The sequence below is a fragment of the Seriola dumerili genome, unplaced genomic scaffold, assembly GCF_002260705.1.
Source record: "Seriola dumerili isolate Sdu_G_001 unplaced genomic scaffold, Sdu_1.0 BDQW01000219.1, whole genome shotgun sequence".
Lineage (NCBI taxonomy): Eukaryota > Metazoa > Chordata > Actinopteri > Carangiformes > Carangidae > Seriola > Seriola dumerili.
In genome coordinates, this window is record NW_019174474.1 from 1,877,466 (window position 1) to 1,889,940 (window position 12,475).

The 12,475-nt window shown below is 40.6% G+C and overlaps 1 protein-coding gene across 2 annotated transcripts in view; it reads left to right on the top strand.

Annotated features, from left to right (window-relative positions):
• The window catches only part of LOC111228606 (semaphorin-4B-like), a 46,337-nt gene extending 35,282 nt beyond the window's left edge, over positions 1–11,055 (top strand). For both annotated transcript variants that reach the window (XM_022754590.1, XM_022754589.1), the window contains exons 3-15: positions 1,311–1,471; positions 1,681–1,743; positions 2,481–2,579; positions 3,031–3,142; positions 3,357–3,473; positions 3,770–3,927; positions 6,801–6,982; positions 7,706–7,856; positions 8,202–8,412; positions 8,526–8,641; positions 9,063–9,220; positions 9,360–9,451; positions 9,664–11,055. In XM_022754590.1, coding sequence (XP_022610311.1) covers positions 1,311–1,471; positions 1,681–1,743; positions 2,481–2,579; positions 3,031–3,142; positions 3,357–3,473; positions 3,770–3,927; positions 6,801–6,982; positions 7,706–7,856; positions 8,202–8,412; positions 8,526–8,641; positions 9,063–9,220; positions 9,360–9,451; positions 9,664–10,436 — 2,393 coding nt within the window. In that variant the 3' untranslated portion in view covers positions 10,437–11,055. The remainder of the gene's footprint in view (positions 1–1,310; positions 1,472–1,680; positions 1,744–2,480; positions 2,580–3,030; positions 3,143–3,356; positions 3,474–3,769; positions 3,928–6,800; positions 6,983–7,705; positions 7,857–8,201; positions 8,413–8,525; positions 8,642–9,062; positions 9,221–9,359; positions 9,452–9,663) is intronic.
• The last annotated feature ends 1,420 nt before the right edge of the window (positions 11,056–12,475 follow it).

Sequence of the window (12,475 nt, forward strand, 5' to 3'; positions counted from 1 at the left end):
TTGTTCCATTAAGATATCATGGTTTAAATTGGGATACACTAAATTAATGATTAAATTAGCCAAACCTATTCAGTTTGAGATATTGAGAGCCGAGTGGTGCTGTTCTTTTGGGTTTTTTTCAGAGTCAAGAAGAGGGTCCAAAAAAAATATGATTAACTCTGCAGAGGGCCTTGCTTCTGTTTTTTTAACAAGTGAAACAAACATTTTCATATGGTCGCTTAGAGGAGTAATTTCTTAATAAATCACACAGAACATTCCTCGACTAACGTGAAATCGCATCATTGACAAAAACAATATTAGAGCACCTTCCTCAATAAAATAAATAGTCTGTTATTTTTCCCTCGTTCGTCACATTACAGGGGCAAAGGTCGTGTTTCAGAGCTTCAGTCACTTCAGGTTTCCATCAGCTCCCTGCTTCTGTTTATGCTGGCATGCAATTAAGGCAAGTCGTTCAAGCTGGGCCGGCAGCGAATACCTCCAGGCTGCTGCAAATCTGAGATACACACAGGCCTTCAAAACAGTGATTAGGAGAGTTGATGATTTAACCCTTGGCTTCAGTCAGGAGGTGTTAATGTGGCTGGAACAAAGCCATTCACTTACCTTTTGTAGAAATATGAAGAACTTTCTCTTTCTGTTTCTCTTCTCCTTCTTTGTCTCTCTCTGATAAGGAGCTGGATTTGGAAGCTTGAAGTTAAACACACGCACAGGGAAACATAGATTGACTGATTTACTTCTTTTCCAGGTGCATCAAACATTACACGAGGCCCAGATCCTTAGTTGTGCTGTAGATCTCCGGTAGAAGCCCTACAAAGTCCAATAACAGTGTGAGAGTGAAATGACCTCAACGTGTATCTCCCACAATGACGACTGTATGCTGTCTAATACAGTCAGGAAAAAATACTTTACAAATGCTTGTACATAAGTAGATCATATGTCAGTGAAGACAATTTATGCATACTTTTCTTTTCTTACTGTGAAATTTAAATTCAAGTCACGGAGTTTCATTAGCATTAAAACACAAAATGCTCCTGGGCTGTGTGTAGTTGTCATAAACTTGGTGGGGCTTGTCAGGAGTTACACATTGTGCGATTGTGTCTAATTAAGACATCCACACAATATCTGTAGAGTACGTCAAATGTTGTGACCACAAACAAATTAATTTGCATTTTCAGGTGCCTTAATGCATTTTCATGTCTTCAGCAACTTGTAATGCTTTTTAACAGACATAACATCCTGAATCTTCAAGCTGAGCACAACTAATGCACAAATTACATCTTTTGTCTCTTCTGTTTGTGTCTGTTTCTGTCCAGATGCGAAGGAGAGGACAACCAGGAGTTTCTCAGTCGGCGGAGTCTTAAACTACACCTCTGTCCTCCTCAGTAAAGAAGACAACATGCTGTATGTTGGTGCTCGGGAGATTCTCTTCGCTCTCAACCTCTCCGACATCAGTGCAGTAACGCTCCAAAGAAATGTAAGAGCCAGTGTGCAGGCGTCTTTAAACTGCAGTACCATATACATATAGTACACTGTATTAATATGAATGTAGTTATAATAGGATCCCAGAGGTTCAATATGAATATAGTTATAAATATGATATGACCCCAGAAGTCCAATGTGAATATAACAAACCTCTCAGATTTAAACCAACAGTTTGAGTTTGACAGTGTTTCTCTCCTGCAGCTCACATGGAAAACTCCAGAGAGGAAGAGAGATGAGTGCAGTTTCAAAGGCAAAGACCTACAGGTCAGTCAACTGCTGGTTTAAAATCTCAAGTAGCTGAACTCCGATGGCTCAGACAGTATTTACACGACTGCAGGTTTGCTTTTTGTGGTTAAGTTGACCATTGTTACATGGCACTTTGGAAACAAACCCAGGGCAGCACCCTGGAAAATTTCCTGTCAAGTTATAACGTTCCATCCCACAACAATGGATTTTCCCTTCCTTTCAAACAAACTTTTCCTCTGTTACACTCTTTCTTTTTGTCCGCCTGCTCCACCACTGCTTTTATATGTAAACATACAGGCCTAGAACCTTGTGAATTTATTGTTACCTATCCTTTCGGAGGGAACAGATTAGCAGAAGGGAACCCGTGTGTGTTTTGAATATTGAAAATGATCTCAAAATTACTGTGTGAAAAAATTGCATAAAATTTTTAATAATACAATTTGCAATGCAAGCACACAGTTTCACAAGATGTTGTGTTTTGTTAACTACTTGACTGGACTGTGGTGAAGTCTGCAGATCATTTTTGTTTTCTTTGCATTTTTGTCTTCACTTTCTAATAAGCTTCTGTAAACTGCTGTGCCTTGAGACAGGAAGGAAAATAACTTGGATGAATGAAAAAAAAAAAAAAATCAGTGTATTGTTTGGTGTAAATTGATACTGTATGTCCTTGTATGTAAGTAGCTGTAAATAAAATGAAGTGGGTAAATTGATTTTCAACCTTTTTCATGAAATTCTTGTGTTCATTTCTAATACAGACGGATTGCTTCAACTACATCAAGATTTTACTGCGTATGAACCACACTCATCTGTATGTTTGTGGGACGTACGCCTTCAGCCCCATCTGTGCTTACATAGTAAGTGTTTATACGAAACTGTCACATCTGTTGCACTGACCAGCTATGTGGAGCCCGATCATACCTGTGGAAGACATTTTACATGGTGTTTATTTATTAGGTTCTAGGGGAAGAACATGCTGCTTCCTGCCTCTCAGCTCACTTAGCAGTCTGGCTGAGCTCCTGCTCAGCTAGATACAATATATATCCATTATTTTATTATGTCCTGTGCTGAAGGGAAATGGATCGAAATATTTAATGCTTGTAATCAGATTATATCAGAATTGATCCAGTCTTCAATCCTTTTCTCCAAATCCTTTAAAGCCTTTTAAAGCAATTTATAACAAACATACAGGGACGACCTGTGCATCAACTTAAACCAAAGACTGACTGACCACCTTTTTACTGTGGGACAGATGAACAGAGCAGGTCACAGCTCTGCTTTTCAACTAATGTGGTGTGTTTTCTACAGAACACTGCAGACTTCTCCCTCGTCAAGAGTGACACCGGTGAGATTGTTACAGAGGATGGACGAAGCCGCTGCCCGTTCAACCCTGAATACAAGTCCACGGCCATCATGGCTGGTAGGTCTGCGTAAAGCTGTCAGCTGTCAGTAAAGCCAAGCTTTGTTTAAATGCTTTGATTTATAGAAAGGTCAGTGAAGTTACCAGATACAGGTGGTCGATATCAAAACAAATTGGGGCACAACCTCTGGATTTCATTACTGCGTATGACGCAGAAGCCCATTCCCTTGTGGTAAACACTGTGATTATACTGGTCTTCTTCTCTGCGTTGCAGATGGAGAGCTGTATTCCGGTACAGTCAGTAATTTCCAAGGAAATGAACCCATCATTTACAAGAGTCTAGGCCAAGGATCTGCTTTAAAAACAGAAAACTCACTCAACTGGCTTCAAGGTACAGTCCTGTAGCTTTTCATTATATCTTCTTATAGTAAAAATCCCATATATCATAATATCCCATAAATGACATTCTCAAAGTGTTTGTGGCAAACATGCTGGATGAGAAATCTTGAATTTGACACAAATGGAGATTAATGGAATGGAAAGTGTTTACCTGCAATCTAGTCCCTGTTGGAACTGGATTTTCCATTCAGTGCGTTGATGTCAGAGGGAATAGGGACACCTGTCCCTGGATGCCAGAATTGCATATACTGTAGGTTGACAGTATTGTTCACGTTGCTTTTCTTTCAGACCCGGCCTTTGTTGGTTCTGCCTACATACAGGAGAGCCTGCCCGAGGGCAACCTAGTGGGCGATGACGATAAGATTTACTTCTTCTTCAGTGAAGCAGGAAAGGAGTTTGATTTCTTTGACAACACCATTGTGTCACGCATTGCTCGCGTGTGTAAGGTGAGTGATGCTTGAAAGCAGACGGTCCATCTTAAGGGGTCTTTTTACCCTTGAGCTACACCTCCTGACTCCCCCCTCCCATCACTATAGGAATCTATCAGATAAGGAAGGAGGGAGGGGTGGGTTGTTTGTGTGTTTGTGCATTTCACGTGTTTGTGTTCAGTACATGCTCCTATACAGCCAGGCTCCTGAAAGCTTCTTACAGCTTTAATACTAGTGTAGCTCACAGTCCTTCTGGCCAGTGACGCAGGATCTCTTGTTACAGAAAAACATTCCTCTTGCATGTTTCCCTGTTTGATTCTTTTTCTCCAGATCCTCTCCTCCCTCTTTTCTTATCATGTTTCACCAAATATTTGTGCTCAGACTGGACTCAGTAGCCAACTCGAAATGGCTTAGGATTACTATAGCACAAGATCCATGTGCAGAAATGGATTATCACCTGCAGAAGTACTTGAGGCCCTTTAAGCTAAAGTGCAGACCTCACACAGTATTTGTTCATATTTTTTAGGGTCTTATCTGCTCTGTAAACATCATCAAGATCATAAACTAGTTCTGCAGATCAGACCGCTGCTTGTCTCTGTGAAAACAATCATGTTTATCATCGTCCAAGGAGAATGAAAACTACTACTTGGCAGGCTGACGTCCACCTCAGAGAAAACATGAAAAGTTACAGCTCTTTTTTGTGGACAGCAAAGACTTTTGTCGTATTTCTTGTTCTGTGAGACCATGTCCATTTTTTTTTTGCTCATTATGGCTGATCACCTGAGCACCTGCACAGAGAGCTTTCTTATTTTCAGCTGTAATCTGTCTCCTGGTGTGTGTCCTGATAGTCATTATGCTGTCATACAAAGGCAAGACACCATCTACAGTATGTGCATTAGATTTAAATCCCCAAGGTGGTACCATAGAAAGCCCAGCTGTGAATCAAAGGCCTGTTCACAGTCAGACACTGCCCCGTGGCTCATATTTTCTTCATCTTCATGCAGTTATCCACTCAGTGTTTCCATATATCCAATTTAAAAAATCATTCCAGTTAACATAGTTATATAAATATTGACTCATGTGGCATGTTGTTGAGGGGTTTTGTGCTCATTGTAACTATCCTGCTGCAGATTAGACCCATAAGGAAATGAGTAATAATGTGCCAGTTTTTGGGAGTTGGCTTCCCAAACTAAAGTAAAACAAAAAGTATTTAAAAAGTGTAAAATGTAAAACATAAAAAAAAGCTAAAAAATTAAAATGAGGCCAATTCTTAGAAGATAGATGGTGTCACTTCCTTTAAGTAATACTGTGTAGTGATTCCTGTTCAAATAAATTATCAGTCCTATCCCTGTGTTTCTTAATCCCCTGTTTGACTGCAGTCCCCCTCCTTGTTTATTCAGGTGTTTAGTACACAGGTTCCACATCATCGAGCCTAACTATGGAACGATAAACAATGTTTTTGCTTGAAACAAACAAAACAAAGCATGTTCTCATTTGCCGGATTGTTCGGTTTCCCAGAAATAAGCCATTACTGCCCTGCATGTTCATAGCATTTTGAACAGCCTTTTGAACAATAGATGCTTTTACAAGGGATTAATGAATGGGATGCATTTGCTTCAATTATTCAGAAGTCAGTTTAAGCACAGAGTGGCATTAAATTATAAAACTAGGTTCAGCCAGGAGGAGCAGGGAATATACTGCATGTTGCTCATTATCTGCCTGGGTTACTACAATAAGTAATTGCTTCTGAAGCTCAGTATTGGTCATGTGCCATTTCCCTTCCCATCTAGTCCTGCCATTTCCTCTGATTAATGTAATACTAAAGTGGACTCAATTGAAGCTTCATGTTAAAGGGTTTCATGTAGTTTAGATCATTTAGTATTTCTCTTTGGTCCTCTGCTCTGCACATTTTTAAAACTGCTTATTTCCCCCAACAGCCAACTTTCATCTCCGTTAGATCTGTGCCTTTGAGAAAATTGGAATAATTGATACCATGAACCGAATGTAAACACACACAGAGTGGTTGGTGCAGAAGATCATCCTCCCTTTAAATCCCAGGTCTTTTCCCAAAACCAAAATAAGCTCCTCGTTGTGGTTGATGTAGGTACAACATTTAGTCACCTTTCTCAGGCCTGTAACTCCCCGTAGATTGTTTCACACTCATACATTACATACTATAAATCACTTTCACCCTGAGGTTTAAAGATGGAGTTTCTCCCAAAATGAGTCTGCATGCCAAGGAAGTCCTGTGCCACTCACATCACTTTGAAGGCTAGTGCCAAAGGCGTCAAATCACAGCAATAGTGTCAGTGAAGAGGGATTGTCAGGGGGGCAATGTATCTTTTTCTTTTTCATTTAAAAAGCATTTGTCCTCCTCAAAGCCCTGAGTGTTTTTTTTTTTTCATCTAAGCCAGTTGTGATGATGTGTATTGTTTTCATGACCTAGAAATCTGTTGCCTCGGGGTATATCTGTGTTGAGGCTACAACTGATTTTGCTCAGCATGGTTTTACCATAGGAGGTTAATGCTTTTTAATTACATCAATTCAAACAGCTTCCCTGTTGGGCTCAACTCTTTGTTGTTTTTACAAAGAAAGAGAAAGAAGGTAAATAAAGATGACACAATCATTTCCCTAAGATAATATAACATACAATATTACTGTATGTTATGGTATGTAGTGTATGCCATGACAGCGTACCATATGGCTGCACATTATTATCTCATGTGTTTTTATAAGCCTGTCAGGTCCCATCAAATCACATGTGTGTATCAAATTGTTTTTCAGAGGCATTGTCAACAGTCACCTCTGCAGACAGGTGTCAATCTTACATTCTTGCACTCTCTACTGGCCACACCTGGAAAGGCTTCAAACCTGCATTATCTGTGTTGCAGGGTGACATGGGAGGCGAGAGAGTTCTGCAGAAGAAATGGACGACTTTCCTGAAGGCTCAGCTCTTGTGCTCTCTGCCTGATGATGGTTTCCCCTTCAACATAATCCAAGACATATTTGTGCTGACACCCAGCCCCGAGGACTGGAAGAACACTGTGTTTTATGGAGTCTTCACATCTCAGTGGTGAGGACAAGCTTTCACTCTTTTAATTAACACATCACCAAACAAACGTAGTCATACTTTCAGATATATTGTGCAGATGTGGCAAACACGAGGATTAAAAATCTCTCTTTATCTGAGGTATGTGTTTTAAAAAAAAATTATATATATATATATATTTAAAGCCGATTCGGATATTTTTTAGACTAAATATATTCAAAATTGACTGTTTTTAGGCTATAAACAAAAAATAAAAAGGATTTCATATTCTTCACAACAATACAACAATAATCTACCTTACAGTGTTAATGAAGGCTTTGACATTTAGACCATGATGCAGGGAGATACAATTTGCTGAAAGCATTTTAAACAGTTAAATTAATATATATATATATATATATATTTATATATATATATTCTGATTATTTATTTATTAATTTATCCATTTATCATATGGTTCCTGGCTTATTAAAATTTCTTTGGTGGAAGAGGTTCTTCTGGAGGAATTTGGACTTTTATTTTGACAGGGATGGTGTACAAAAACACCAGTCTCAAACGAGAGAAGAAGCCAGTCCTTTGCCAGTTAAACATGAATGCAGTATTTACAAAATCATTCAGTCTCTGTATAGAGTTGCTTATGCTTTCGATGTAAAACATCCTCTCTATAAGACGAATAAGACAGCTGTCTTCGAGATTATACATCTGAAACAATAAGTGTTGTTGAGATGCTTGTCTGTGTCTTTTAAGGTACAAGGGTGCTTCAGGAAGCTCTGCAGTGTGTTCCTTCACTATGGACCAGGTGGAAAAAGCGTTCAACGGGCGATACCGAGAGGTCAACAGAGAGACCCAGCAGTGGTACACATACAACCATCCTGTCCCAGAGCCTCGGCCCGGAGCGGTGAGTACCTGCCTGCTGCCCTCTGCTGGAGAACCTATAGACACATACATGTCAGTACTGAGCAGCATGTCATGACAGCTGCATCAGGGGTTCCATACATGCCTGTCTGCTCATCAGTCACATCCTCAATCTTGACTGGCGATCAAGGCTTGAGCAGATAACTATCAAGCTGGCGTCAGTCGCCTCCTCTCCTACCTTTTGATTCCTACCAAACTACTGTTGCTTTCATTTCCTGGCAGGCTTATCACAGTTGAATCATAGAAAAATGTAAAATAAAAAAAATAAGTCATTCTCCAATGTAAGTCAAAATATTTAACAATGTGACTTGTTATGTTGCCTCCACAGTGTATCACAAATGCTGCCAGAGAGCAGGGCATCTCCTCCTCCCTGCACATGCCGGACAAGGTGCTGAATTTTGTCAAAGACCACTTCTTAATGGACAGCGTGATCCGCAGCCAGCCTCTCCTGCTGAAACGTAACGTCCGCTACACCCAGATCGCTGTCCATCGAGTCCTGGTGGCACAAAAGGCCTATAATGTGCTCTTCATTGGCACAGGTAAAGGATTCCACACCAATATTCACAATCACACAAAAACACATTCATCTACCCGTTTGTATCAGCTTGTGTTATCCGTAAACATTCATGAAGTCATATTGTGTCTTTTCTAGATGATGGAAGACTTCATAAAGCCATTAACGTCAACAACAAGATGCACATCATTGAGGAGATGGTCCTCTTCCGTGATTCCCAACCAGTGCAGCACATTGAGCTGGATACTGAAAAGGTATAGTGGAGTGCTGAGAGAGAAAACAAGCCCAGTTTGTTTTACAGAGCTTTCCCATGGTGTGAACTAATAACAAGCTCGGTAAAGGCATTTATGGGCAGTTTAGAGATTCCATGAGCCACGAAAAGTCACAGCCTAAAGCAGACCTCATGTTCATGGAGCTAATTACATGCAACTTTCTCTCAGGGGATCTGCTAACAGTTGGGGTTTTAACAGTTGGAATTTTACACTTCCTGAATCTTGGCATGTCTTTTCATAGATCTGTACTTTAGGGCAAAAAAAAGTGGTTTTAAAGAAAAGATAGGTGTATTGTATTTAGATCACGGTCAGACAAGGAAAATGCTGGATGAAAATAGTAACCCACTAACTATATTTGGGGCACTTCCTTCCCGTCCCCTGCTTTGTCATCTCTCCTCCACAGGGTCAGCTTTATATTTCCTCGTTCTCTGAACTGGTGGAGGTCCCAGTAGCTAACTGCACTAATTATCAGAGCTGCGGGGAGTGCATCCTCTCCAGGGATCCTTACTGTGCCTGGAATGGACGGCAGTGTGTGGATGTCAGACAGGCTTCAATAAGAAAGTATGTATCCCTCTGCACAAGCGTCTACAAACATGTCTGTAGCTAAAGCTTTTAGAGAGACCTTTCTAATGATATCTGAATACAAGGTGATAAGAAACTGCGTTTGCCTACTCTTTCTGAAGAAATGTATGTGTTTCAGAGCGTGGCAGCAGGATGTAGATGAGGCAGACACATCAGCTATTTGCAACAAGACAGTGCCAAGCCCACGTCTTGCTAAACCTCAGCCCACACGTAAGTGAACTCCTCTTCTCTAGTCAGTCAGAGATTTAGAGTGCAGCATTCTGCACTGGATTTTTCCATTTTCTGCACTTCAATTTGAGTCTTGATTACAACTGCGTTAATTGTGTCAAACCATTATTATTATGACTTCTGCAGCAGATAAGTCAGTGCAGCTTTTTTCATGTATCTGACTCAATCTGTTTCTCTCCTTTATCTTTCCACAGGGATGTCTTCATGCCAGGTGATCATTATCCCAGCCAACACGTTCAAAGTACTGCCTTGCAAACTGCGGTCTAATCTGGCTGAAAGGAGGTGGGAGTTCAGTGAGAGCGCAGGTCACTTCCATTACCCCAGCCCAGAAGGGGGGCTGGTAGTGGTAGCTCAGGCTGACAGGCAAGAAACCTACGAGTGCTGGTCTGTGGAGGAAGGCTTCAGACAGCTGCTGGCAAACTACTGTGTGAGGGGCGAGGCCAAGCAGGAGAGCACCACGCTTACAGGCCGTTCACGTACACCACAGATCTCCCAGGAGGAGTTTATCATCCTGCCAGGGAAGGCCCGCTCGCCGCAGATCAACACTAAGACCTACTGGAATGAGCTGATCGTGGTCTGCTCCCTCCTGGTGTTTTCCCTGGTGGTCTTCTCTCTGTTTGTGGTTTATAGGAACCGTGACCACATGAAGTCCATGCTCAAGGAGGGAGAGTGCCCCAACATGCAGCAGAAGAAGCCCAGAATAGTGGGGAAACCGGCTGAGAACTTGCCGCTCAACGGCAACACAGTCACAGCATCGGTGTCAGATCACAAGGGCTACCAGACCCTTAACGACAACTACATCTGCAGCACTCCACCGCACGAGTGCTCGTCGCCCGACAACAGCAAGAGCTTCTCAGAGTCGGAGAAGAGGCCTCTGAACTTGAAAGAGAGCCGCGTAGAGATTTCTCCTACATGCCCACGGCCACGAGTCAGACTGGGCTCTGAGATTAAAGACTCTATAGTGTGAGACTGGCTTCATTTACGTGGAGTGACTAATTTTAAACTGACAGGAAAGAGTGCACTTGCTGAGAAAGACAAAACCCTATAAGAGGGAAAACTTAGGAACATCAGACTCTTCATGGAGAGACATTTCATTACACAGATTTGCACTTTCTTTTTGTTTTTTTTGTTCTGTTCCTGTGGCCCATATACATTTCATTTTCCTCTCACCCCTCCACTCCCCTCCTTCCCTCCCCTTATTCAAGTGTATTCAAAAGCACACTGAAGAAGTTCCAGTTTGCCTTCAGACTTGATGCTTTCACATATGGCTCACAGGAATGTAACAAGCGTAGAGGTGGCATCGCAACCATGATTCAGTGTCTGAATTTCATAGCATTGCCGCTCAGTCCGTCCATATAATCTACAGGTGATGCTTTGAAAGGCAGAGTGATATTCAGATATGTTCCCACTAACAGCTGACACAGCGTTTGCTGGTTTATTTTCATTGTCATCTGGTAAGAGCCTACCCTTCGCTGAGGCTATGCACTATGTACTGTACTGTAGCAAGGTAAACACTCGCACCAGAATATACACTAACAAGTCAGTGGCAGGCAAGAGATGAAAAAAAAAAAAAAAAAAAAGCTCCCCTGTCACAGTTTCTAAGATAACCTGTGTGCATTGACACAAGTATACTCATTGTTTAGGCTGAAATATAACACAGCAACAGAGAAAGAATTCAGAGAAGAAGAGTCTGCTACGACATTGAGAAGGTTTGATCAAAAAGAGACCATTAATTGTGAACGTGAAAGAAGACACAAATAAGGAATCACCTCAGTGGAAATGTTGCAGAAACCCTTACCACCTCAATCATCACACACCAAAAAAAAAAAAGAAAGATTATATGGTCATAACTGACTCAAATGTGCTTTTTAAGTATTGGTATTATTAGTGGATACAAATATTTCTTTCACCAAATGTGATAAAGGGAAAAAGCTCATTCCAGGTATTATCATGCTGTTCTTCGTGAGATAGGCAGTCTATGCAAAGCAAATAATGTGAAGTGGGGTAAACACCAAGAAAACCTCACCTCGAGACTGAGTAAGCACAAAGGTGTTGGCACTGTTAATGACTTTAGGATCAGTGGCACTGCAAACACACCCACACACGCACGCGCGCGCACACACACACACACACATACACACATACACACTCACTCTCATTACACTAACTAAGTATGCAAGAGATTTTAGCCATTTTGGTGTACTTGTCGGAGGAAAGTAATGAAACTCTGAAAGGCTGGCATCACAAAAACATATGATAAGAGACATGGATACAGTACAGTAATGTAAATCTCTGGCTGTTGATTTATTTCAACATGATAAATGATTATAAATATTTATTATGACTATGTGGCAAAATGTTTCTTTTAACAGAGAGACGTGTAGTCATCATAGTCATTTTTCAATGTTTTAAATATCTATCACTATTCTCAAAGGGAAATAATAAATATTTAAATACTACACCTATTCATAATCCGAGTTAAATAACACATCTGTATAGCCTCAACTTTAATATACATATTAATTGATGAGCGTTAATGAATGGAAGAAAATGCCCTCTGCTTGCTTAAATGGTTTTAAAGGCAACCATAAAAGCAATAACTTTCATTCTCATCTAATAATAAACATAACAATTGTGTGTTTTCTTGATTATCCATCTCCATATTCAGAGATACAGAACTATAAACCATATAATCCACCAAATTTATGAGTCAGATGTTAAAGTAACTTGAAAGCATTTTTCATAATTGTCATACAATATTATGTCTTACTTGAGTTTGGCTCTAGAATTGTAATGTGGCCATCAAAATAAAAACTTTTACAAACAAAAATGCAGGAAGGCATACTGCTCGACTAAGAATGCATAGGATTTGCACATGATGTTGAAAAGCCTTAGTACAATGCAGGTTACGGTTTTGATAACAAATCTGCCTTGGGGAAAACGGATAATGCCTTCTGAAACAATAATCAAGAGATGTGCCTCTTGGGATAATAATCTAACCAGGTA